This window comes from Heloderma suspectum, chromosome 2 (genome assembly GCF_057233095.1).
Source record: "Heloderma suspectum isolate Gila_16-S chromosome 2, 16-S_ref, whole genome shotgun sequence".
Taxonomy (NCBI): domain Eukaryota; kingdom Metazoa; phylum Chordata; class Lepidosauria; order Squamata; family Helodermatidae; genus Heloderma; species Heloderma suspectum.
The window spans coordinates 16692716-16720714 of NC_139459.1; the positions used below are offsets into that span (position 1 = coordinate 16692716).

The window sequence follows — 27999 nt, forward strand, 5'->3', positions numbered from 1 at the left end:
TCTTTTTCCTCAAGCTTCCCGTAATGTGTGAGGAATATATAAGCTCTACTTAAAATGGAAACAGTTGCTGAATTGGAGGGACACAATAGTTGGAGCAAGGATGGGATGGCTTATCAATCTTCTGAAAGAGACTATAGGACTGTACACACATACATCGGTGTAAGTCAGCCAGCCTTAACCTGGTGCCCTCCAGATGGTTTTGGATGACATCTCCCATCAGCACTGGCCAATGTTTGGGGGTGATGGGAGTTGTAGTCCAAACGCATCTGGAGGGTGACAGGTTGGGGAAGGCTGGTGTAGGTCAATACTCACATGAGTGGGAGGGTGCCATTTGTATGGGTTCCACCCCTCTTTGACACATGTTAGCATAATGTATGCGCAAAGCCTATGTGCACTAATTGTGTATGCAGTTTGAGACCCTGTACCTGGCAGGTTTCCCAACAGAGCCTACCTGTCTACAGTCTGTAGATGCATAAGCTGTGGGTATACATGATACTGGACATGCATTAAAAAAGTGTGGGGCTAGTAGGCACGATTGCACATCCCCCAGTATATATGCAGACTGTACACAGAGGTTATGTGTGTACCATATTGTTCTTATGTGTGCATAGTCTCCAATTCTCTGTACCTGTTGTGCAGGCATGTGGGGCCCAGCGCAGTCTGTGAGCTGGTGTCTGTCAGGGGTTTAGTATGCTAAGTGCTGGCAGGACCTGATGTTTTGGGTGGGAGAGAAAGAAATTGGTGTGCTTTCTTAAAATCCTGTTTTTATGTGTAGTCTGATACAAATTATTATTATTATTAATTTTCTATACCACCCATTAGCAGTGTGGGCGGTTCACAAAAATACACATCACAATAAAGATAATAAAAATATAATATAAAATCTCTAACACAAAAAATTTAAAACAATTTAAATAGCTAAAACAGTTACAACAAGATACTCGCTGGACCTGATAAAAACAACTGACAGAAATGCCCCATCATATGCCATCAAATGCCTGGGAGCAGAGGACAGTCTTAACCTGACACTGAAAAGATGACAGTGTTGGCACCAGGTGTACTTCACTGGGGAGATTTTTCCAAAATTGGGGAGCCACCACTGAGAAGGCCCTCTCCCTTGTTGCCTGGGAGGAGGCACTCGGAGGAGGCTTCTGATATTGATCGTAGTGTCTGGTAGGCTCAGACAGGGAGAGGTGCTCCACCAGGTATTGTGGTATATGATGCAGCTTTCCTCAACCTGGTACTCTCCAGATTTGTCGGATTACAACTCCCATCACTCCCAGCCAGCATGGCCACACAGCTCTGCCCCTGTCCCCGGTCACCGTTCTCCTTGCCCTCTGTGTGTAGAGTGTGACAGAAAGCCTCCTTTGTTTGTGGAGGCTCTGTGTGATTTAGAATTGTGGAAAATTGGGGTTCTTTGGCCTGCGAATTGCTCCATGGACAGAGGAAGCTCTTGTGCTGCAGGCAGTCGCACCCTGCACGTGCTCCTCCCCGCTCCCCCTCCTCGCATGGAGAGCCTATATGCATTGCAAATGCATGTGCAGGACTTGAGTTTGATCCACCTGAGGCTGTGCTACCTTCTGGGGAACTTTGGGGCTTCTTGGAAGCTCATCAGGGCTTCCTCAATGAGAGGGTGAATAATGGCAGAGAAGCTTCCATGAAAGGCAACCTGCCCACGACTGCCAAAGTTTGCCAGCAATGTGCAGCCGTAGGTGACGGTTGGCTGTCCCAGCTGAACTGCTTGACTTTCTGTTCAGTGATGGGGCCCAACAGGAGAGCCCCAAATCCTTCTTGAACTGAATACGTACCCTGGAGCCCTGCTTAGAATGTTTTCCAGTGGGCAGACATGTGGGGCTTTTTCAGCTGCCGAGGGGATGTGGAAAACCTTTCCTGAAGATTTAAAAATGTTGAGTTAGCACACTAGACATTAAGGGGGAGAAAGCCCATGGGGCAGAGCAGACAGAATATTCAGCTCGAAAGCGACCAGTGAAGTATACTGTGTGGCCAGTTTCTCATCCTTGCAGGTTTTGTGAGGATCAACATGGGGTGACCTGAGCTCCTTGGCAGAAGTGGGGATACAAATCCTTATAGCTCTGGCTCTCCACTAGTTTTTCCTGTCTACTTTTGGATAGGGTTTTGTCTCTTGTGGTTATTGTGCAGTCTCTCGTTACCCAGATGCTTAAAAAAAATTATAAAAATCATTCAATGCAATAAATAAATGGGATTGTCAACCTTTGCAGCAACCCTGTTGCCCTCTGAAAGAAAGGTACTTGGCTGAAGCCATTCATTAAGTCCCCAGTGACTTACAGTCACTATTGTTGTAAGGAGTGTGTTCCTATTGGCTCATACTTTCATCTTTGTTGGGAATGTTCTACAGTGCGGGAATTTTGGAACATGGTTGCTGATTGCTGTCAGGAATGTCTTCATGTTAGACCATTGCTGGCTCCTAACGCAAGGCTGCATCATTGTTTTGAACCCAAGGATCCTGCATTTCTGCCTGAAGACCTTCTTAAGCAATTGTATACAGCTGCAAAATTATGTATAGCTTATAACTGGAAGTCTCCAAAGCAACCAACTAAAGAGCGGTGGATTGATAAAAATTTGGGAGGCTATGAGTATGTATAAACTTACTCAGCAAGTGCAGCGAGCAAGGAACCCTAATGTGAAGAATGATTCTATGGCACCATGGTTTCCATTCATTTCCTATGCTGAGGCACTTCAACCTTTTCATAATGTTCCAACAAGATACGGTTGCCTGCATTTTTTCTGATTACTATGCACAAACACACAAAATGGCATACAACTGCACACACTCCTTTCATAGTTGTAAAACTTGCATTTTTACTTTCAATAGAAATTGAGCTCCTACTTAGATCTATAATTAGTGGATTCCTTTGTTTCTTTAGTGATTGTGATCTTTTATTACGCACATTTGTCTTCTTTTTATTGCCTTTATTTTGTTGACCTTGTCTCAAAATAAAATAAAATGTCATGATAAAAAAAGTCCCCAGTGGAGGTTGAACCCTTTATCTGTGGGAACTGCATTGACTCATGTACTAAGTAATGTATATAAGGAGTGAGTTCTTGCATGTGCCTCTGGTAGCATGAAAAGCTGCCAGACACATATTATACCTGTCTGTGGAGTTTATGAGAGCTTGTGGCTACCTTTAACATACATCTAAGAATGTAAGAAGAACCATACTTGATCAGACCAAGGGTCCACCTAGTCCAGCATTCTGTTCACACAGTGGTCAACTAGGTGCCCACAGGAAACCCACAAGCAGGACATGAGTGCAATAGTTGGAGTCCAGCGACTTCTGGAGGGCCACAGGTTTCCCACCCCTGCTTTAGATAGATACCTTACGAATACTCCATAGTTGTTCAGTTTATTCACCTGCTGCTGGGTGATGCTAAATTCCAAATACTCTTGTTCCAGATGACGGCATTTCTCAGTTGCTAACACCAGGAAAAGAACCAACAAAAGTTCAGAAGCTGCAAGTGAAATTCAATGTGCGCACCTCTACAGACCCAGAAGACAAAGGCTGCTACCTCACCATTGGCCAAGACCAGTATCTAGAAGATTGCAAGTTCAACCTCTCCGCTAAAAGCTTCTTCATTATTCATGGATGGACGGTAAGTGCAGTGCAACTTTACATAGCTCCAGGCTGCTCTTGGCACAAGAGGAGCTGCCCAATTAAGGGTGTGCTTACTGTTGGCAGCATTGGTATATCTAGGCACATATTATATATGGCCTTGAACAGGGAGGGCTTCAATACAGAGTGCATCTTACTTGTTGTTTTCTGGCTTCTACACCTGCTCTTTCTAGGTCTCTGGAATGGGAGTTCTCAGTTAAATGTATCTGTATTATTTGCAAAGCTGCCATTGGATGAACTACTGTGATGCTAGGCAGGGCAAACAGAAGGGCCTGGGGAAAGAGGGAAGCACATGGGAAGCACCGTAGCTGCCATATTTGTTTACTTTTTAAAACTGCCCAGGAACTGAAGTTCTCTGGGCAGCATATAAATTAAAAACATAAAACTCAGGCTAATAAAACAATGGCAATATAACAGGACTGATGAAACCAGTAGCAGCATATAGTAAAACCAAAAGTAAATCCACCAGCAGGAATAAAACTGTGCAAAGATCTAAAAGCACTCAAAACAATTCCTAAAATGCCTGGGAAAATAAAAAAAGGTTCTTTGCCTGGCACCGAAAATACCACAGTGTAGGCACCAATGAGCCTTTCTGGATAGAGCATTGAGATGATGGTGTGCCACCACTGAAAAGACCCTCTCTGTTGTAGTCACCCTCTTGCCTCACATGGTTGGGGCACTTGCAGAAGGGCTACAGATGATCTTAGGGTCTGGATAGATAAATATGGGAGGAGATGCTCCTTCAGGTAGCCTGGCTCCAAGCCATTTAGGGCTTTAAAGATTAAAAATAGCGGTTTGTTTGCTTTTCAATTTCTCCTCACGCCAGGCAGCAGCGACCCCCTGGCATATTTGATGCCCCTCATATTTACTGTAGTTCAAAGGCTGTGGGGTTTCTTCTCTCCCCCACTCCCAGAATTCTTGCTTGCGCAGCAAAGAACATCTGACAGGCAAGACAAGCGATAGGAAAACAGGCTGTCCCTCTTCTCCCTCTGCTCCTTTCTTTAGTCGTCCAGCATATTCCCCCCCACACCACCAGCGCTCTTATTCAGGTCTCGCTAGGCACTGCTACCACAGTGCACCAAGGAACCCTGAATGCTCATAATTTGCACACAAGAATGCAGCAGGGCTTGCATCCCACACGGAGGCCTGGCTCTCTCGTGCAGATATGAAAATTCATGTGCAACTCTGGCCTGATGGTGGCACAAGGCCATCCCTGGGAAGCCTGGTGGCACAAGGAGGGTTGACACAGAGGAATGAGAAAAAGTCTGAGCAGAGAGGAAGGACTGGGGAGTGGAAGAGGGTAAGCAGAAGGAAGAGTGGGCCAGGAGCCGCATAGGTAAACAAGGCAACATTTACTCATCCTAATTCTTTTAACCCCCCTGCCCAAACTGTGAAGAGGGAAACCAGGGTTTCACAGTATTTGACTCCAAGGACTGTTGGGGAAACATCTTACTTGGTGCTGAATAATTGGGATGAAGTATATAGAAAATGCCACAGAGTCACTAAAGAGTAGCGTCTGCTCCCATTCTTTCTCGCAGGGCCATAGCAGCAAAGCGCTTATCTAAGCAGAGGTGCCTTGTTCTGCCTGCATAATCTGGATTTGCTCTGAGTGTCCCAGTTTTTACAAGGGTCTTCAATATCTAATTTTTAAAACCAGTCCCTGATTAATGATGGTCACTGGACGGAGTGACCATGATAAATCAGGGACGGTCTGATTAATCACGGTCCCCAAGGTGCCTGTTGTGGAGACGTTTGGGGATTCCCTTTTTTTTAAAGAAAAAAAAGTTGCATTGTACACTGGAGCATGAGTGAATGAGTAAGTGTGCAGATGGCCAATGGTCAAGGATTATGGGAGGTGTAGTCCAAAACAACTGGAGGGCACCAGGTTGCATATCCCTGCTTTACTGTGACGTCCAACCTGGGGATTCTGGCTTGTTCCTTTCCTAACAAGCCAGAATCATAAGACAGGGTTGGTTGTTGGCTTGCTAGGGAAGCAACAAACTCTCCTGTTCAAGGAGGGAAAGCTGATGCTGAAAATAGTAGGTTGCCTAAAGCCCTCATCAGACATTCGAAGGCATCTCTGCATATGCAGTGAACGTGTGTGTGTATGTGTGTGTGTGTGTGTGTGTGTGTGGTGTCCATAAGGGGCTCAAGACCTACTGCTAGGGCTAGTATTGTGACTGTGAGCTTCCTAGTTGACAGCTTGGCTTCTTGGCCATTTGCTCCTGCATAACAAGCTGTAATAGATGCAGTGACCGGTGCAGAGTAACTCCTGCTCTGGAGCTCTAAACTGGGGTGTGGAACCTGTTTTCTGTTGAGGGCCGCGTTCCCTCTGGGGCAGCGGGGACTAGTGGCTGCGATGTAAGTGGGGTGGTGAATCCTCTCCAGGTTTCAGTCAGAACTTGAAGACAGCAATCGAAGGTGTACCTTGGATAGCTCCTTTCAAGTTCTGACTGATTCTGACTGGAACCCAGCGCAGATTCATCGCCCCACTGACATCACAGCCACCAGCCTCCACTGGTAACAGGCAATTGGTTGTCTGGGCGACCCCGGGTTGTTAGAGTCTCTGTTAGAGTCCTCCTCTGATCAGAAAGGACCTAAGGATTGGGTTTTTTTCTCTTCCAGCTGAGTGGCATGTTTGAACAATGGGTTGGCAGCCTGGTGTCGGCTCTGCAGGGACGAGAGAAGGATGCCAACGTGGTGGTGGTTGACTGGCTCTTCCTGGCCCACCAGCTCTATCCCAATGCTGTGAACAACACCAGGGTGGTTGGAAAAGAAGTTGCAAAGCTGCTGGACTGGTTGCAGGTAAGACGTGCCAGCAAAAGCCTTCCCGCGTGGAGCAGTGGAAATTGTGCAAGAAGGAAGCCGTTGGAACTTGCACGGCGCTGACGCGCTGGAAACGCTGGGCTTGCTGCTGCACGCCCGAGTGCTGACTGCCTTGCCAAGACGCCACGTGCCAAGCTGTTGATCTGTAGGGCGGGCAGACGGGGCTGCTTATGCTTGGGCTCCTCTTCTGGTGCAAGTTGAATCGGCGCACTCGGCCGTGTTCTGATCTGCCTGTTTGGCCGGCCGGCCTGCTTGGCCAGCCCACTGGCCCACCCAGCCACTCGTTCCTGCCCGCCCAGACGCTTCTCTGTGTCTCAGCCATGGGGCTCCCTCGAGAAGTCAGTCGAACTGCTGCGAGAGATTGGCTCACTTCTCATGGGAGCCCCACAGTTGAGGCACAAGGCAGAAGCAGCTGCCCGCGGTAAGAAGAAACGGCGGCTGGTGGAGCACCCAATTGGTTGCTCTAGAGAGCCTTGCCAGTTGCTCTCTTGCTGCAGCAAAGGAGAGCGGCTCGCAGGGCTCTCCAGAGCCCTCGCTGGAGGCAGCGGGGAGGCAGGAGCGGGGGCCCCTGACAGGAGGTGGGGGAGAGTGGTGCCATTCACCGCTTCTTCCTCTCTGCTCCCTGATCCAGGCACATCAGCCTGCATAATGGCAGAGCTGGCCCTGTGGGTACCCCAGCACGTTCACTCAGAAAACCCCAGAGTCTAAAGTATTGCTAGTAGATGGTTGAACATACTTGGTTGTCCCCCAGTGTTGCCTTAGGAAAACTGCTGGCTCATTCAATTAGTGTGGCCACCCGCCTCCCCATAGCTAGACAGTGGGGTTCTGCTTTGCTCCACTGCCTCCTCCCACCTCTCCATCTTTCCCACAGTTGGATAGCCAGCTACCGCTCTGTTTCTGAATAGCTTCCCCATGCCTCTCGATGAGCCTGTGTTTCCAAGCTGCTGTTGTTCATCCATTTGCTATAACTACCTGGCTCAAGCCTTTTCCAACTGAACTTTCCAACCTTCAGAACTACTGACTGTATTCCTTGGTACAGCCCTTCCTGGACTTGAATGTGCAATCCTCCACCAAGAGAAAAAAAATTACCTGCGCATAAACTAATGCTTCGGTCTGCAATCTTTTCCCAGGCACGCTTGCTTTTTTACAGACATAGTCTTCCTGTGAGGGAGCATCCAAAACAGTGATTTCCCCCACCAGCCATGTAAAGTGGTACAGTCTAGGAAGGGCTGTATCTGCACAGTAGCTTTGTGCAAGTGTGTGCCCCCTTTTGTTACATCCTCATTTGGGCAAGATTTCCATTTTCTGAAGGAAGCCCTCTTTTCTCTAATAGCTTCCTTGACTCTGCTCATCAACCATGCTGGTGACCTCTTGGACTTGGTGCTACCTTTCCTAACCTGTGGTATACATTCAAGCTGAGCTTCTGTTATTGTGGTTTTTAGCAACCTCCAAGCATTTTGAAGAGATTTAACCCTCTTGACTCCCCCTTTCAACTTCCTTTTTACCAGTTCCCTCATTTTAGAGAAGTTCCCTTTTTTGAAGTCAAATGTGACTGTGTTGGACTTCCTTGGCAATTTTCTACTTAAGGGTGCAGTCCTATGCATGTTTAGACAGAAAAAGTCCTACAAGTTCCAGCATTCTCCAGGACTTCTTTTCTGTCTAAACATGCATAGGATTGTACCCTAAATACTGTATATCTGATAGCACTATGTTCACTGTTTTCAATTGGTTCAACAACACTCACATTGCTCATACTAGGTCCTGGCCAGCACCAGTTAGGATTAAATCCAGGGTTGCCTCGTCTCTGGTTGGTTCCATGACCAACTGTTCTAGAGCACTGAGATACTTAACCACTGTTTAGTCCTACTTAGAGTAGACCCATTGAAATGAATGGGACTTAAGACTAACCTTGGATACACCCTACTATGTGTTGTTCTTCTGTATCTCATCTGAAACCCTTAGATCAAGGCTGGGAAACCTTGGCCCTCCAGATGTTGTTAGACTACCTTCCCCACCATCTCTGCCCTTTGGCCATGGTGGCTGGGGTGGATGGGAGCTGTAGTTGAACAACATCTGTCAATAACAATGCAAGTCACTCAAGCTTCCACTCTGTGTTGCAGTCAAAATCACCGTCTGGAGGTTGTAAAAGCGGTGTCGGTTTAACAGGAAAAACAGGTTATCTTTGGATGGAAATGGCTTGCCTTTGAAATGGCTGCTATTGATGTTTTCACAGTACTCTCAGATTTGAGAGTGAGTGATCCAGTTGTTTTTCTGTTGGTACTACTCAGCATCCTCTTCACTTCTTCCCCTCTGTACGTTGCATCCCACTTTGTCTAAATAATAGCTTTTCATCCACAAAGGAATGGCCAACCCTCTTGATGTTGCCCTTGCAGGAGAAAGAGCATTTCCAGCTCCAAAATGTCCACTTGATTGGCTACAGCCTTGGTGCGCATGTTGCTGGATTTACCGGCAACTATGCACATGGGACGATAGGCAGAATTACAGGTAAGCTGGCCATCAGATGGCTTTCCGTCTTCCGTTCCAAATAGGAATGTGGCTTGCTGTCTTTCGGAAACCACTAAATGCCCTGTTTTCTGCTTGAGGCAGCCTTGTGCCATGAGAAATCTGTTGAATCTGTTGAAGCTATGCAGGAAACTTCAGTGAACTGCTATCGACCCAGTTCCCCCATCTGACTGGAAGTCACTCAAAACACACTTAGATAGTCTGATGTTCCCCTCTCTCCTTCCTGACAGTGGGGTGGTGGATCCATTCAGGGTTTCAGTAAGACCAAGTAAGAACTAAAGGAGCTATCCAAGATGCAAAGCAATAACTGGTTCAGACTGAAACCCAGAGCGGATTCACCACCCCACTGACATCGGAGCCACCAGCCTCCACTGCTGACAGTGTGAATCAAGCAGTGTTGCCTGCTGCTTCAGTCCAGGGCAGCCTTCCCCAAGATGGCACTCTCCAGGTGTGTTAGACTATAACTCCCATAATTCCATGCTGGCTGAGAATTATGGGAATTGTAGTTCAACACATCTAGGGGGTGCCAGGCTGAGGAAGGCTAATCTAGCGGGGATAAAACTGCTTTAGCTTCAAGAAACAGGAGATGAGGGATTTAGCTCTAGGGAAGCAACAAGAGCAGGGAACTTCCATCATCCGGCACCATTATCCATGGTGGCTAGGGCTGGTGGGAGCTGCGGTCCAACAACATCTGGTGGGCCCACGTTCCTCACCACTGTGTAATGGGTCTCATCTCCATTCATTGATTGATTGATTGACTGCATTTATATCCAGGCGTTTTCCCTCTTGCAAGGAACCCAAGGCGGCTTACATTATCCTCCTCCCCTCCATTTTAGTCTCACAACAACAACCCTGTGACATAGGTTGGGCTGAGAGTCTGTGACTGGCCCAAAGTCACCCAGTCAGCTTCCATGGCCGAGCGGGGACTAGAACCCAGATCTCCCGGCTCCCAGTCCAACACTCTAGCCACTACACCACACTAGTGACTCCTATGACTTCTGCAAAAAACATAAAGCAACCAGTTGCAGCGCTTTAGGGGGAAATTGATATGGCACAGCTTGGGACCGCAGTATCTGACGGAGTGCCTCTTCTGGCATGAACCTACCTGTACACCTCTTTCACCATCTAAGGCCCTCCTTCAGGTGCCTCTGAGGGAGGCTTGGAAGGTGGCAACAGGGAGAGGGTCTGCTCAGTGTTGGCTTCCCAATTCCTGCACAATCTCCCCAACGAGGCCTGCCTGTCACCAACATTGTTATCTTTTCAGCACCAGGTTAAGACTTTCCTCTTCTCTCAGGCATTTGGCAGCATATGAGGAGGTTTTCATCAAGTCCTGGATTTTTCTTCTTGATTGTTTAAAAAATTGTTTAGATAGATGTGCGTCTGCGCTGTCTGTTTATATGTATGTCTGTAAATTTTTTTAATACTATGTATAATGTGTTTTTAATGGTTTTCAATCTTTATAAACTGCCCAGAGAGCTTTGGCTATTGGGCAGCAGAGAAATGTAAGAATTGAAAAAAATGACATGAACACCTGAAATGAGAGGGAGCACAGGTCAGTGGCAGAGCACAAGGTATGCGTGTAGATGATTCTGGGTTCAGTTGGTGCCACCTCCAGTTTAAAGGATCAGGTTGCAGGTAATGGGAAAGAAACCTGTCTGAGCCCCCGGAGAGCTTGGCCTAGATAGACAAATACTGTGACAAGTACTATAAATACCATAAAGCAGATTCCTGCAAAATATCTGTGGCCATCTCAACGGAAGGGCTAACCCAATACCTCTGCTCCTGCAGGCTTGGATCCAGCTGGCCCAATGTTTGAAGGAGCTGATCCCAGTAGGCGGCTCTCTCCTGATGACGCAGACTTCGTGGATGTCTTGCACACGTATACGAAGGAAACGCTGGGCTTCAGCATTGGGATCCAGATGCCGGTTGGCCACATTGATGTCTACCCCAATGGAGGAGACACCCAGCCAGGATGTGGCTTCACCAAGGTCTTGGGATCGCTTGCCTCTGGGAGTAAGTTCTACCACAAGCTGGCGCTTCAGGGGATTGCGTGGTCACACTGATTGGAATACAATCCTCCAGCATGCAGAACTGCTTTCCTCTGGGAAAGGAGGTATAATGTAGTGGCTAAGACTGAGCTTAGGAATCTTAAGGGCACCATCCTATGCATGTTTAGACAGAAATAAGTCCTACAACTCCCAGCAGTCCCCAGCCAGCATTCTGTCTAAACTTGCATAGGATTGCGCCCTAAGTTACTGGTTCAAATTAATCCTCATGGCTGGGGCACGCTGGAAGTTGTAGTCCAACATATTTGGAGGGCACCAGGTTGGGCAAAGGCTGCATTTGATGGTCTTGGGCAAAACTGCCTGGGCCTTTCTACAACATGGATGATGATGATGATGATATTCTTATTCTCATTTGTATCCAAACCTTCCTCCATTGGGCTCAGCATGATGGTCATGAGTGTCTGTTTCCCTGCTTTATCCTCCTAAGAACCCTGTGAGATAGGCTAGGCTAAGAGAGTGACTGGCCTAAGCTTACCCAGGGAGCTTCATGGCTGAGTTAGGAATTTTGAACTGAAATCTCCCCAGCCAAAGTCCAATGCTCTCACCCAGCCTGCCTGCACCCTGATGCCTTCCTGGTGTTTTGGACTTCAACCCCCATTAGCCCCAGCCAGCATGACCAATGGTCAGGAATTCTGGGAGTTGTCGCTCAAAAAATCTGGAGGGCAGCAGGTTGGGGAAGGCTGCTTTAACCACTACCACTTTAACCAAACTACCCTTACCTTAAATTTATTTATTTATTTATATTTATTTATTTCATTTCTATACCACCCAATAGCTGAAGCTCTCTTCATAAAGTCTTAATTTAAGGATTATAACAAGATAAATGCATGTAAAATGCTTGAACATGCTAGTGCCAAGTATTAATAATAATGGGTAAAATCCAACAGAAGTCCTGCTTAGAGTAGACCCATTGAAATTAATACGACTTAAGATTGTTGTTGTTTTCAGTCGTTAAGTCGTGTCCGACTCTTCGTGACCCCATGGACCATAGCACGCCAGGCCTTCCTGTCCTGCGCTCTCTCACGGAGGGTGCTCAAGTTCATATTCATTGCATCGGTGATGCTATCTAGCCATCTCATCCTCTGCTGCCCCCTTCTCCTTCTGCCTTCAATCTTTCCCAGCATCAGGCTCTTTTCCAGGGAGTTTTCTCTTCACATTAGGTGGCCAAAATATTTGAGCTTCAGCTTCAGGATCTGTCCTTCCAATGAGCAGTCAGGGTTGCTTTCCTTTAGGATTGACCGATTTGACCTCCTTGCAGTCCAGGGGACTCGTAAGTCTTCTCCAGCACCACAGTTTGAAAGCATCAGTTCTTCGGCGCTCAGCCTTCCTTATAGTCCAGCTCTCACAGCCATACGTTACTACTGGGAAAACCATAGGTTTGATTAGACGAACCTTTGTCAGCACGGTGATGTCTCTGCTTCTTACTGTGCTGTCTAGGTTCGCCATAGCTTTCCTCCCAAGGAGCAAGCATCTTTTAATTTCATGGCTACAGTCACTGTCTGCGGTGATCTTGGAGCCCAAGAAAATAAAATCTGTCACTGCTTCCCTTTCTTCCCCTTCTATATGCCAGGAAGTGATGGGGCCAGATGCCATGATCTCAGTTGTTTGAATGTTGAGTTTCAAACTAGCTTTTGCCCCCTCCACTTTCACCCTCAACAAGAGGCTCTTTAGATCCTCTTTGCTTTCTGCCATTAGGGTGGTATTGTCTGCATATCTGAGGTTGTTGATAATTCTCCCGGCAATCTTAACTTGTCCCATTCATTTGAATGGGTTTACTCTAAGTAACTTCTGTTGGATTTTACCCAGTATTTAAAACCTTGCCAGGAGCCTGCCCCCTAATCAGGAAGTCTCTGATTTGAATGCTGCCTGTTCCATGAACCCCTGGTGGCCCTAAACAAGCCAGTCTGCTTCCATCTCCCACCTGCAATACTCACTTAACTTACAGGGTTGGTTTAAGGATTTCATTTAGATCAGGGACAAGCATCCTGGTGCCTTCCAGATGTTTTGGATACCACTCCCATAAGCCGCAGCCAACATAGCCAATGGTCAGTGATGATGGGGGTTGTAGTCCAAAATGTCTCGACGGCTTCAAGTTGCCCACTCCTGATCTGGACAATGCATGGGAATCAGTTTGAACAGTTGAAAGCTCTATATTGACCTTCAGTATTTATCTCACACGTTTCGCTTATGGAAACATGAGGGAAAAGAATCCTAGCAATACTCTGCTCCAAGCTTCTCCAGCCTGGTGCCCTTTAGATGTGTCAGAGTACAATTCCCATTGGGCATGCTGGCTGGGAATGATAGAAATTGCAGGCCAACCCATCTGGAGGGCACCAGGTTGGGGAAGGCTGTTCTACTCAGTTGCTCATTCAGATAATGAATTTGGCTCTGACCTTTACCAGCCGCTCAAGGGAAAGCCCTTGGCAAACTCATTTAGGGCGCAATCCTATGCATGGCTGGCTGGGAGTTGTAGGCCTTTTTCTTTATAAACATGCATAGGATTGCTCCCTTAATCCTATTTAAAATGTTAATTTAAATATTTTGGTTGCTTGAACATATTAAACCTAAACTGTGTTTAGGTTCTGCGTGGATTTTTTGAAGCCTTTACATCACACTGCAAAACCTCTGGCTACAGGCCTGCTCAGTCCTTGGCCAAGCGTGGCTCGTGCTGAACTACAAAGGACTGAGAGGTCCGTAAATCTTGCTGGACACATGTCTTGCCCCTGCCGACTGACGAGAATGCAGAATGGCTGGTTTGCTGCTTTACGCATCTCATCTGTCCTCCCCCACACACCAACCCTTCCTTCTAGATATCGGGGACGTTATGAGGTGCGAACACGAACGGTCCGTGCACCTCTTTGTGGACTCCCTTGTGAACACAGATAAGCAGAGCTTCGCCTTCCAGTGCACGGACCCTGGCCGTTTCAAGAAGGGCATCTGCTTGAGCTGCCGCAAGAACCGCTGCAACAGCATTGGCTACAATGCCAGGAAAATGAGGCACAAGAGGAACACCAAGATGTACTTGAAGACGCGGGCCGGCATGCCCTTCAAAGGTGGGCGCGTTCTTCCTCCCCTTGGTGTCTGGGCATGTATGCCTGTGTGTGTCTTTGTGTGTGTGTGTCTTTGTAACGGATATGTATATGTATTGTGGAAGACAACACTTCCGGCATCTGCAATGTTGGGGGTTCTCAACGTTGCTTCATCAGATGATGTTGGACTCAGTCTTCCAGCATCCTGACCATAGGCTGGGGATTATGGGATTTGAAGCCCAACATCAAGGGCATCTGCATTCAGGAACCAGTCAAGTAGAAGTTTCCTCTTAAGGAGTAGCTCAGGGTGGACAACTTCCAGGGGCCAATTTCTCCCCACCCACCCTTGCCACCGTCGGATTTGCTGCAAAAATTCAGTGGTGTGGCAGTGGCACACGAACAGCTGTTTTTCTTTAAAACCTTAGGGCGGTATCTAATGGTGTCATTCCACAAATTCAAATAGTGCTAGCAAAGCTCTGCCGAATCTTTCCATTGCACAGGCTGTTGCCTACTACGCTTGCACAACCTGTGGTGTAAGCAGTTGCACCACTGTGCTTGCACAAACCTAATCCTTTGGTTGGATTCCCCTCTTGCCTGTAGTTTGGAACCTAGATTCCGCTAGTGCGACATCATATGTGCTAATGGAATTACACAGTTCTCTATTGCCCCTGGGTTCCCAGATGCTGGACTACAACTGCCATCATCCCTGACCATAGGCTGTGCTGGCCATGGATGATGGGAGTTGGAACCCAACATAATCTGATGGGCCCATGGTTGGGAATCCCTAGAGTAGCGGTTTCCTGTTAGGGAGTAGGCAAATGGTTGAATGCCCTTGTCGCTCGCTCTCCATCCTACATCGAAGCAGAGGCTGAACCAGCATAAATCTGCAGGCCAGCAGCTGAAAACGATTGCCCTTGGCATTTGGGCAGTAGCCAATCAGCTTGTTCCCACTAAGAGACTGAAATTATCATAACATTCATCTAAGGGCCAAACTAGACGTTACGTGGTCAATTAGGAATAAAAAACAGCTGTAGAGAGCTGCAGCTGGGATAGAGGAACAGTGTGGGGAGAAGATGACTAACCCTTTGGAGGGGGACAGTTTTGAGCAGAATAACTGCTGGATGGGAAACAATTAAACAGCCCTTCCAACTATTCCTCGGATTTGTATCCTCTACTGGCTGTTTTTCATTCAGATCATCATAATCCCGTTCCCTCTATTTCTGATAGTTCAGTTCAGGCTGTGAGTGCTGATGCTTATGTTGTCAAAACAGCCCCACCCACAGACAAGAAGGAGGCACCAGCAGGCTCAGGGGAACCCTAAGTTTGTAGAAGTAGAAAAACCTTTAAGAAAAAACCCTCAAAGGGGGCGGGGGACACATACCCCAATAACCCAGTGAGGACTGAAAATGCTCATTGGCCATGGAACAATGACTGACTGTTGGGTGTGGGGAGAGAACAGAAAACCGGGGTGGGCAAGGAATGGGATTCTGAATCGGGAGCATTCCGCACTACAACATCTTGTTGCAGGTCCCACTGGTAATAATAAATCCTGGCTGGGAGATTGTTATCCGCATTGGCTCACTTACGTCATGTCTCATTTTCCCTGTGGTTGCCAGACTGGCCTTTCAGCTGATCAGCACAACTCTTGAGTGCTGTCTCCTCTTTTGCAATAGCACCACCTCCCTAACTGTTCTCAGAAAATCACTTTGCTGGTTTCCCAAGCAGTCTCTCCCTTATGGCCTACTAACCTCCGTGGCTCCTGCAGCTAAACCCCATCTGAGCTCTCCATCACAAAAATCTGGGCTTCAACTCCCAGAAGCCCTTGCCAGAATGGACAATGGTCAGAAATGCTGAATGTTGAAGTCCAAAACATCTGGAGGTCTATTTTCAAAGACAAAGATGGGCAAGAGAAAAATGGTGCCTCTAACATAGATCTCCATAATAGTTTGTGTGTGCAAGACGTCATTTGCCCCATCGCCACAGCCTAATCCTGGGCTTGCTCACTCTTCTCCTACCCGGGTGCCCCCTATGGCTCAACTATTTCTGTTTCTAGTAGCGTCATTGCTGGCAAGCAAGCCAGAAGCAGGCAAGAAGAAAGCATGAGCCCAGCCTTCCCCAACCTGGTCATCCCCAAGTGTGGTGGTCTGCAACTCCCATCATTCTCAGCCAGCCATTGCAGCTGGACAGATGCAATGGAGTTGAAGCCCACCACATCTGGGGGGCAGCTGGTTGGGGAACGCAGCATGAAACCTTTCAGGTTTCCTTCTCTGGTGTGATATTGGCTTGCATATACTGTACATCCCTGTATTTGGAAGAGGGCCAGTGCTGTCCTGAAACAGGAATGTTTCTCCCTCTCTCAAAATACTAGAATCCAAAGGGGTCATCCCATGACGTCGATTGGTGGAAGATTCAGGACAGATGAAAGGAAGGACTTCTTCACACAGCACATAGTTAAACTATGGAATTCACTACCACAGGATGCAGTGTTGGCCGCCAATTTGGATGGCTTTAAAAGGGGGTTGGACAAATTCCTGGAGGAAAAGGCTATCAATGGCTACTGGTCTTGGTGGCTATGCGCTACCTCCAGTACCAGTTGCAGTGAGCTGGTGTATACCCCTTGCCGAGGAACATGGGCAGGAGGGTGCTGTTGCACTCGTGCCCTGCTTGTGGGTTCCTGGTCAACAGCTGGTTGGCCACTGTGTGAACAGAATGCTGGACTAGATGGACCCTTGTTCTGATCCAGCAGGGTCTTCTTATGTTCTTAGAGGACATCCTCGCCACAACCAGATGGCAAGGGAGAGGGGAGAGAGACCAGCTTCCCTCTTTGAACGCACGCAGCTGTCTTCTGAGTCAGGCCATTTTCCAGGGGCTTCACCCACTTTCCCAGCAGTGTTACCTGAGACCCTTTTAACTAGGGATGCTAAGGACTGAACCTGGAGAGTGGAGATGTTATGCAGGTAAAGCAGGTGCTCTGTCAATGAGCCGATGGCCCTTCCGTGTCTGCCACCTTTTTAATAGGCTTCTACTTGCCCTTTCTTTGGTGGTTCTTAGCCTCTGCTACTCCATGGAGCTGTTCGCATGTAACAGCGATCCATCAATTTAAAAATGGATGTGTTGTCATGCACAAGTGGGAGACAGACAGGCAGAAAATATGCTTGCCTCTTCCGCTTTTACTCCGCAACCCATGATTGGCTCCTTCTGAGCATGATGTCTGATCTTGGAATGCTAGGTTGTTTAGGGGATGAACAACCCAATGGTTAACCCATAGTTTGTTGTTGGGTTAACCACTGGGTTGTTTAGCCCCTAAAAGAAGCAGCAGTCCAGGTTCAGATATCACACTCAGCAACTTATGAAGGAGCCAGTTGTGGGTTGCTGAGTCGAAGTGGAAGTGGCAGGCGTGTTGCAGGTGGGGTACTTGCTCTCTCCCACTCATGCACAACAACCCACTATTTCTTAAATTGATGGGTTGTTGTTACATGCGAACCAGGTCATTCTCTTGCTGTGAAATGTGGGAGGCTCCAAAGCTGCTGCTTGACTAAACTGTGAAGAATGGAGCCAACTTGGTCCTGTTTTAATTGGGGGCGGGAGTGGGGGAGGGAGATGGACTCTGTTGGTTTGTAGGGGCTGAAGAATAGACTTGACCTAAAGCAAGTCAGGCTCAAAGGATCAGCCATCCCCAACCTGTCGCCCTTCTGGTGTGTTGGACTACAACTCCCATCAGCCCCAACCAGCACAGCCAATTATCAGGCATGCTGGGATTTGTAGTCCAACACATCTGGAGGGCACCAGGTTGGGGAAGGCTGGTGTAGGTAGCAAGAAGGGAAGAGGCCCTACTCCCGGTCATGGAAAGGAAAGATAAGTTGGTGGCAAGTTCTGTTTGATACGGCACTGTTAGTATCCGTGGCTTTGCTGTTGGACACCAGCAACGCCCTGACCCCAAATCATGATGAATGCATCACTGGCATTAGCTCTCCTTTGGAAAAGGAAATGCAAGGAGCCAAACACCAAAACCACATCAGTCTGAGGATGAGTCCTCATCAGTGCTTTCCCCCACCACTGGGGTATGCCTTGGGAAATAAGAAAAGGCCAGCTGGACCTGACCAAGGGTAGACCTAGCCCAGTAATCTGTTTCCAACAGTGGCCAAACATTTAGAATACAATCATAGAATAGTAGGATTGGAAGGGGCCTATAAGACTGTCGAGTCCAGCCCCCTGCTCGATGCAGGAACCGAAGTCAGAGCATCCCCGACAGATGGCTGTCCAGCCTCATCTTGAATGCCTCCAGTGTGGGAGAGCCCACCACCTCCCTAGGTCATTGGTTCCATTGTTGTATTGCTCTAATAGTCAGGAAGTGTTTCCTGATGTTCAGCCGGAATCTGGCTTCCTGTAACTTGCGCCTGTTATTCCATGTCCTGCACTCTGGGATGATGGAGAAGAGATCCTGGCCTTCCTCTCTGTGACAACCTTTCAAGTACTTGAAGAGCGCTATCATATCTCCCCTCAGAAGAGAAGTCTTCTCTTCTCAAGGCTAAACATGCCCAGTTCTTGCAGTCTCTTCTCATAGGGCTTTGTTTCCAGCCCCCTGATTATTTCATTTTATTTATTATATTTCTACACCGCCTTATAGCCGAACTTCTCTGGGCGGTTCACAAAAATGAAAAACCATTATATAAAATATAAAAACCATTCACATAATGACATAGAACAAATAACACACACAACAACAACAACAACAACATATATCTACAACAGATGTCTCCAGGAATCCCATAAATAGGGCATGAAGGCAATGGCACTCTACTCTTCGAATCTGAACATGAGAACTCCATCTGCCCATTGTGACTAATAGCCATTGATAGATACATCCCCCATGAAGCCATCGACTTCATTGGCCATCGTCACATCTTTGTGGGTGGGGGAGATGTTCTCCTCAGATCCTGGACTGTAGGAATGTGTGCCCCTTGTTAAACAGAAAATAGTTCCCACAGAGAGCTGTAGTAGATCTGCTGGGTCAGTCGGAAAGAACTGCATTACAAGCCGCAGACAAAACTGCTCCTCATGAGTAAGCACTCCAGCTTGCCACTTCACATGGCAGGCTGGGGTGCTTACACTCACGTAATTAGTCTGCTGGTATACAATGGCTGATCTTTGCAGGAGAGCAGAGAGAGACGTCCTCCCTCTCTTTGGAGGGGTGTGGCTGGAAATGAGGGAGTCATGCAAATGCTTTCCAGGTCCTTAAGGTTTCGCCTCATCTGTGGTTATCTGTTTCTGATCAAGGTTAATGTGCACAGAGCCCCAGCAATGCTACTTGGCGAGGAGAAGGGAAATCCTGTGCCAGTTGGCACTTTCCTTGCAAACCATGTCTGTTTATGGAACAAAGGATTTGTAGCCCAAACTTTGGCTCCACGCTCAGTGTCTTTGCTTGTGTCTCCACAGTTTTCCACTATCAAATGAAAATGCATGTCTTCAGCTACAAAAACATGGGTGAAACGGAACCAGCTTTCTCTGTGTTGCTGCATGGCACCAATGGAGATTCTCAACCTCTCCCTCTGGAAGTGTAAGTGGGGAATTTTAGACCACATTCTCTTCCTCCCCATCCCTCTTCAGGTTGACACTCTTAAAAACAGGTTGTTTAGGAAGCACCTTTTTCTTGCTTTGCTGCTCCACCTCAGTTCAGAATGGGTCACTGGAATGGCTTATTTTACACAAGAGAATGGTTTGGAAAATATACTCCAGCCTTCTCCAACCTGTCGCCCTCCAGATGTGCTCAGGGATGTAGTCCAACACATCTGGAGGGCACCAGGTTGGGGTAGGCTGAAGTACTCGGTAACTTTAAGACTAAGCTGGCAATTGGGTCAAAACAAGTGGAGACTCTGCAACAAAATGTTGCAGTGTATCCCTGATGTGTCTGTGTGTGCATGTGCATGCATGTGTTACCTGAGTCTGTGGCTGAGCGGACTGTTGGAGCATGATCAAGGGGGTATTTCTCCTTCAGAGGAGGAGTGGCACAAGGGGGGGGGTGCTCACAAAGGTGGAAGTCCCTGCAAGATGAAAAAACAAACCGCAGGAAGAAAGCCAGGAGCAATCTGGACCAGAACCTTTCCTCCTGTGGTGCTAGTTTTCTTCCTGCAGGGATTTTTTTTTTAAATGTAGGAGAACATTTTAAAAAATTGGTTCCCCCCCCCCCCTCGGCTGCAGCTTGAAAATTTCTGCCCATTCTGCTGCCATCAGGTTGCACTGTCGTAGCCTGCTGCATTTGAAGGACAGGCTGAAGTGGTGGTCACATTATGCGTGGATGGCTTAAAAGTGGCAAATTGGATTAGGTTGACGGTGTTCCAACTTCCTTATACAATAGGAACTTTCTTCATCTTACTTGGCTTCTGAGGAACCACTGCATGTGTGTCACTGAACTTGTGTATTGCAGACGATTCTATGGGATATTGGAGGGCACGCAGTGGGTTAATGCTGGATATTGTTGCTCTGTGCGAACTGAGAATGCACCTCATACTCTTCTGGCTGCATACTGGAGAGAGACAAGTGAAGTGCTTGTCTGAGACAAGTGAGAGGAGCAACAAAATGTTGCACTGTGAAGTGCTGCTGTTCAGGGTTCCACCCACCCATGCCTTGTTTCAAGATAATCCATTCTGTTCCCCTTCCTCTCCTGCAACAGACACTTGGCATTCCCTGTCCACTGAGCACGCTCAGTCTTCAATGGAGGTATTTAAGCAGAGGCTGGGTGGCCATCTGTCAGGGATGCTGTAGCTGCACCCTGCAGTGCAGAGCCTGCAGTGAGCAGGGGGTTGGACTAGATGATCTCTGGTGCACCTTCCAACTCTATGATTCTATAATTCATTGGGTTGTTTTGATTATTAAAAGATTAAAAATCTTTTAATTTTTTCTCTGAATATGTTCTCTACTTCTGCAAACCCTGGGATTTTCCCCAAGCCTGGGGATCCCCCCACCCACCCCTTGGGCATGGATGTTGCTGTTTCAGCCACCGAAGGTGTGGCACTCAGAGGACTGACTTCGCTGTTAGTGCAGCTGATGCAAAGTGATGGACAGGCTGCCTCTCATGTAAGCTTCTCTGCCGTTACTGATCTTCCCGTTGGAGAGCCCTTGATCAGCCTGGTTCCCTCCGACACAGCTTTGAAAACCACTGAACTCGATGAACCCGGAGCCATTTTGCGGGGAGGAAGACGTGGCGTTGGAATGGTGTTGGGCAAAGATGAGTGGGCGAACCACCTGCCTGTGCGCTTCCTTGACAAAACTACTTCTGTCTTGTTTTCAGGTTTGGGCAGATTGGCCTCAACTACACCAACACCTTCCTAGTCTATACTGAAGAAGATGTTGGTGATGTTCTGAAGATCAAGCTCACTTGGGATGGGTCCACTCAGTCCTGGTACAGCCTATGGCGAGAGCTGAAAAGTTACTGGTCTCGGCCTGAGAACTCATCCAAGGAACTGCACATTAGGCGGATCCGGGTGAAGTCTGGCGAAACTCAACAGAAGTAAGTGCAACTGGATATATGCAAGGGAGGCTCGGCTTCAACTGCTGGAGAGCAACACACACACACACACACCTCTGTTGCAGCATGGGCTTCAGATACATGCCTGCACCAGAAATGTAGTTGGTTGTTGTTGTTGTTGTCGTCGTTAGTATTTATTATTTATTTCATTTCTATACCACCCAATAGCCGAGGCTCTCTAGGAGGTTCACAACAACCCCTCCCCTCACACATACACACACACACACACCACAGCATTATAAACACTACACAACATCACATTACAATAAAACGTAGTCTAAAAAATTTTAACATACAAAATTTAAAACAATTTAAATAGCTAAAAACAATTTCAATAAACATTTTCAATAACAGACCTGTTCAAGACAGCTGACATAGGTGCCCCATCATATGTTATGAAAAGCCTGGGAGTAGAGGGCAGTCCTAACCTGGCGCCAAAAAGGTGACAGTGTTGGCACAAGGTGGGCATCAGTGGGGAGCATTCGGGGGGCCACCATTGAGAAGGCCCTTTGTTGCAACCTTACGAGCCTCCCTCGGAGGAAGCGCTCAGAGGAAGACCTCAGATATTGATCGTAGTGTCCAGGTAGTTTCATATCAGGATAGGGGTTCTGTCAGGTATTGTGGCCCTGAGCCGTGTAATCAAGCCATGAATTCTTGACAATACAGTTGCAAATGATCAAGCCTCTTCCAGTTTGAAAAATGTTGCTGTATCAAGAAAGCAAGTCCTGATATTTAAGGGTCCTCAGGTTGCCTGAATTGCAGCTCTTCTCCAATTCCTTCCTTATGAAAAACACACTCACACATATGCAGACAAGAGACTGTTGGTTCTCATAGTTTGGTCGGCTTTCATCAAAATGACGGGCTTGGGAGGAAACCAGTGAATGAATTGGACACATCTTTTCATCAGTTGCTATTTTGGTTTTGGAATACCCAAGTCAGCTTTCAAGTTACACATTAAAATTGCACACATGAGCCTGCAGGAAGTGATCGCCTCTAAGAATATTAATGAGGAAGCAAGAATCCTGAACGATGCCTTCTTCTGACCAGCATTTTTACATATTAACTTGAGGATGTAGTGGACTCGTTAACCAGCTGGAAGATGAGTTTTATAGCACAGTCTCACGTTGTCTTTCCATAAATGGAACTTTGATCAATGCCCAACCTCAGAGAAGTTTCTTTTGGTTTCTTCACAACAATACATTCTAAAAGAATAGCTAGCAAAAAGTATAAACTACAGTAAACTTTGATTATACAGGCAATAGTGTGTGTGTGTGTATCTGTGTGTGCGCGCGCGCATTCTCGCATGTACGCGCATGCGTGCGTGTATGCGTGCTTGATAGAATCTTTGTTTTCATCCATCCTGTAAGCCTCTCTCTCTCTCTCAGTCTTGTATTCTTTTGAGTCACACTGAGCCTACTAAACCAAGACGAGGTAACAGGCCTTTAATATCAAGTAAGGTACCTGTTGCTTTTAAAAGTAATGAAAAGCCAAGGGATATACATCCAGATCCACACTGCAAATGTTTAACAGCTTTCCCCAACTTGGTGCCCTCCAGACGTGTTGGACTACAGCTCCCATAATTCCCAGACAGCATGGCCGTTGGCCCTGGGAGCTGGGGTCCAACAAAGCAGGACGACACCAGGGCAGGGGAGGGTGCATATACAAGCCGCCTTGCTAAACATCTTCGGTATAGACTAGGAAGGTGTTTTGTGCTTAGGTAGGTTATTTTCTTTCTAGCCTCACCAGTTTACCTTCTGGGAAATGAGGGCTTCGTGACCCGCCATGCTCACTGTGCCAACCATTTTATGAATGATCAAGGCCCCCTTTCCCAATGGCAGCTGTTTTATGGGAGTGCCCCCAACACTATCCCAAAACTCTAGATGTACTCACCAACATGGTGCTTGTTTTATTCTTATTGACAAGAAAATGACTGTGGGAGTTACCAGTTCTGCTACAGAAAGTTCTAGAAGTTGGAGCATGCGGCTTGCTATCGCACTTTCCATTTAGAGGCCTCTCTGCAACATGCATTACTCTAATCTTAGCACGGTTGGATTTCTTTCCTTTTTTTGTTTCAGGCTCACTTTTTGTGCAGAAGACCTCCAGATGACCAACATATCTCCTGGCCGAGAGCTCTGGTTTATAAAATGTCGAGATGGCTGGCAGAAGAAAAACCAAACAATGTAAGAATTCGATAAGACTTCAGGGGTTCATGTGCTGTTTGCAGTAGTACAAAGTGTGACTGGCTGACTTCATTGCAAGGATTTTTTGTTACAGCTGGACTTCAAGTAAACATGAGAGATCTCAAGTTCTAAGAAGTCATCCGTTATGGATGAGTTTTAATTTTGGTAGTTGAAGTAGGCAGGTAGGGAGTACCAGCAGTCCATGAACGTTTCATTTTTTTTTTGTCTCTTTGAACTCCCCCACCCCAGTTTAAGACCCTCTTTACACGTACCTTTATTGCTGGAGATGTCACCACCTCTGTGGCAGGTGACATTCTGGTTGGGTCACAGGAACATCGGAAGCTGCCTTATCCTGAATCAGACTGTTGGTCCATCTAGCCCGGTATTGTCGACACTGACTGGCAGAGGCTCTCCGGGGTTTTAGGCAGGAGATGTTCCAGCCCTACCTGGAGATGCCGGGGATCGAACCTGGGACCTTCTGCATGCAAAGCAGGTGCTCTACTACAGTGCTAGGGTCCCTCCCATTTCAAAGGATTCCTGCAGAAGTATGTTTGGCATACCACATCAGCAGCACCTAGTTTCTTGCTCGCATAGTCAATGTGCTGTTGGAAGAAGCACGAAGGCAGAAGCTGTTACAGCCACCTCCTGCTTACCTGATCCTTTGGGTCAGGAGTGGGCAACTTATGGCCCTCCAGGTGTTTTGGCCTATAGCTCCCATTAGCCATAGCCAGCAAAGCCAATGGTTAGGCATGATGGGAGTTGTAGGCCATATGATGCCCATCATTGCTTTAGGTGGAAATGCCAGGGACTGATGCAAGGGCCTTCTACGTGCAAAGCTAGTGCTCTGCCGCTGAACACCGTCCCCCTCCACACTGCACATAATACTGAATCGTCTTCCCCTAAAAAAGAGCAATAGAGTTCGTTTTGGTAAAATAAAATACCCCTTTTTTGAAGATGCATTCTACAGGTGGTCAGACTTTCCACTTGCAGGATCTACTTTTTTTTGCTACAACTCTGAGGAGCAAAGGGCTGGATGCACCCAATCTCGTCTGATCTAGGAAGCTAAGCAGGGTCAGCCCTGGTTAGTACTTGGATGGGAGACCGCCTGGGAATCAGGCTTCCTGCACTGAGCAGCGTGTTGGACTCGATGGTCTTGTAGGCCCCTTCCAACCCTAGGATTCCATGAGATCCACCAACCAGAGCCAAGTGCGAAATGGTGGCTCAAGTGGGCAGACATTAGTGAAGAATTAAGGAACAGGGTGTCCCGGAGCACATGGGCAGCCCAGGAATTAGCGATCAGTGCCGGAACCAAGCTCCAGAGTCCTTTCACAGAAAAATCCACTCCTACTTCCCCGCCCCCTGTTCTTTTTCAGCAAGGTGATTTAGGAGTGGGTTAGGGTGGGAGGCCTTCAGTTCTCACTATTGTTAGGCAGTTGGGAGTCAGAAACCCTTGCTGATCTACTGCAAATGTTGAAGAGAGTTAACAGAGAGCTGGTATGTTGTGGGCTAAAAGACTGAGCTAATTGTAGGGTGTCCATGTATCCTGTTTTACAGAGGAGAATCCTTCCTTTGAAGGACTGCCAGAGAACCAGTAGAGGCTGCCAGCTCCAAAGTCAGTGGAGCGGTGAATCCGCTCCGAGTTTCAGTCAGAACTCTAGAGGAGCTATCCAAGGTTCAGAAGCACCTTGGATAGCTTCTCTAGAGTTCTGACTGGTTCTGACTGAAACTCGGAGCGGATTCACCGCTCCACTGGCATCGGAGCCACCAGCCTTCACTGTCTACTGGTAGATCTTGGTCTATCTTCTGCCCACTCCTGTTCTAGAGCATTTTGGGGCACTGTGCCTGGGGGAAGCTGGGGAAGCATTGCAGCTCTTGTCTCTGGATTTCAGTGCAACCTGACCAGTGGTGCTTCATGCCTGTTTTAAAAGATGTCTTTAACTGTCACCAAGCACATACAGAGCTTTATTGAAAGCTTGCGAATGACACAGTTTTACTGTAAGGCATATTTAACTTTGTGTGGTGGATGGAAGCCTCCATTAGGAGTGTTCCAAACCTCAACAAGTCTATTTTGTGGTCCGCTGCCCATTAGGTCAAATGACAGCCTTCATAAGCTGCACTGGATGGCAAATTTGACCCAAGAAATCCTGGGAGCCTTTTTTTTTTGCCAGTCGCCTTACATTATTTATTTTTATTTATGTACCACATGTATATACCGCTACACATCTAGACAGTGTCACCACGAGATGTAATGATGGCCACCAACATGGATCGCTTTAAAAGGGGATTAGACCAATTCATGGAGAATAAGGCTATTAATGGCTATTAGTTGTGATGGCCATATGGTACCTCCTGTATCAGAGGCAGTATGCCAATTGCTGGGGAACATGAGTGGGAAGATGCTGTTGCACTCCTAACCTGGTTATGGGCTTCCCATCGGGACCACTGTGCAAAACAGAATACTGGATTTGGTAGGCCTTCAGTCTGATCCAGGACAGCTCTTCTTATGTTCATGTTGTCGGATTATATAAAATTGCGTTCAAGTCATTTACATCTTTTTCTCTCTCTCCCTCTCCTTTAGATCAGTATCAAGCTTGCACTGAACATGTCTTTCTTGGTTGACTTTCTACATTCATTGGGGACTGAACCAGCCAAATCAGCTGAGAAAGCCACTGCAGAAGAATAGCTGCTCAGGCAAAAGCTGTTGCTGCAAACTCTTTATTATTATTAATATTATTATTATTATTATTATTTCTCTTTCTTGCTAGCACTTGCAACAGCTTGCTGTTTAAAGGTGGATGTCTTGGTCTCAAAGAACTGTGACAATGTGAACCATATTTCTGAGAACTTCGCATATTTATGGCTTCAATGGCTACCTTTTTTAGCATAACTTATTACTATTATTTTACAAAAAAAACCCACGATCTGTTACTAAACTGGCCCTCCTTTTGGAAAGCCTGTCTTATGTGCCTAAACTTACTTGTCCTGATGAGTGTTCATGCCAAACCCCACTTCTAGATCTTACATACTACCTGCTCATAAAAATACAAATGCATTGTACAGGGTTGCAATACAATCGTTTGCTTGCCTTACTACAGGCTGGTCTTCATGTTCAGCTCAACCACATGGTAGAGACCAGCCTTCCCGACCTGGTGCCCTCCAGATGTGTTGGTCAGCAATACCCATCATTCCCAACTCCTTTCTGTTTTTTAGTCTGGGTCCTTTTATTAAACTCGATCATGCCCACAAAGTGTAGTAGGCCACGAGAGAACTGCTAGGGTGCTGTAAGAAACGAATAATTGGAGGCGCTGGTGTACCCAAAGGAGCCACCCAACCAAGGAGGCTGCACGTGGCATCTCTGTGATTTACTGCTTTGGTATACACCTCTCCAATCAGTCATGGGGCTACTTCTCTGCATGTTTAGATGTGATTGTATGACCTAATTGCACACACCGTATAACCACGATGTTACTGAATTACTCAAGATAAGGCCTATTGCAACTGGCTGCTATGGACTTGCTTTCTTCAGAGCAGGGACTGATGCAGGAGCCATACAGGGTGGGCTCTGCTGCAGGTGGGTGATTCCTACTCATGCTTGCACACACACTACCTTTTCAGGAATGTCTGAAGTGTACTTCAGTTGTAATTCAGAAACAAAGCTGTGCCTTGGCTATAAAAAGCCTACAAAATGTACAAATACGCTACGGAAGTGCCCTATCAAAGGTAAATTCTTACCTCGAGCATGTGCAAAGCTATTGCTGGTTGATTTCTGCTCCCAGTGGAGAAAGGAAGCAGTGCCAATTTAGAAAAGAACCTTCTTTGGGCTCTCTTCTCTTACAAGTGCCACACGTATGGGCCAGTTGTCTATGGTCCTGTCCCAACAAAGTCAAATTTCTTTTGCATGTAGTTTGTCTTGGTCCTGCAGAATGGAAGCCTTTGGTAACTCAGATGTGACATGTGTGCCACATGTTTATACAAATATGTTTCTGAAGCCTTGTGAAGTTTTATGTGTATATAATAGGTTTTCTAATACTTGCACCTCCCCTATTTATTTTCCAAATGTTTGTGTTTTTATATGTATAAAGAGTCTAATCTAACAAGTTTTTTTATAAGCTTGAATTTGAAAAATAAACTAAGTGACTTCTTTTTTTAAAAAAAATATGGGTGACATTTGTACTCTTCCTTTAAAGGACCCCAGTG

The 27999-nt window shown here is 47.0% G+C and overlaps 1 protein-coding gene across 1 annotated transcript; it reads left to right on the forward strand.

The window, feature by feature from the left end:
• Positions 1-312: 312 nt before the first annotated feature.
• Positions 313-27945, forward strand: LIPG (lipase G, endothelial type). Its single transcript, XM_084829639.1, has 10 exons — positions 313-361; positions 3437-3633; positions 6279-6458; positions 8873-8984; positions 10791-11015; positions 13879-14121; positions 19534-19654; positions 21386-21604; positions 23698-23802; positions 26381-27945. Exons 1-10 carry the CDS (start codon positions 313-315, stop codon positions 26400-26402), a joined length of 1473 nt encoding a protein of 490 aa, XP_084685765.1. The 3' UTR covers positions 26403-27945.
• Positions 27946-27999: the final 54 nt, after the last annotated feature.

Coding starts and splice junctions, on each gene's coding strand:
- LIPG (XM_084829639.1), top strand. CDS start 313: ATGAGTGGGAGGGTGCCATTTGTATGGGTTCCACCCCTCTTTGACACA. Junction 6,459..8,872: donor AGCTGCTGGACTGGTTGCAG/GTAAGACGTGCC, acceptor TTGCCCTTGCAG/GAGAAAGAGCATTTCCAGCT. Junction 11,016..13,878: donor GGGATCGCTTGCCTCTGGGA/GTAAGTTCTACC, acceptor CCTTCCTTCTAG/ATATCGGGGACGTTATGAGG.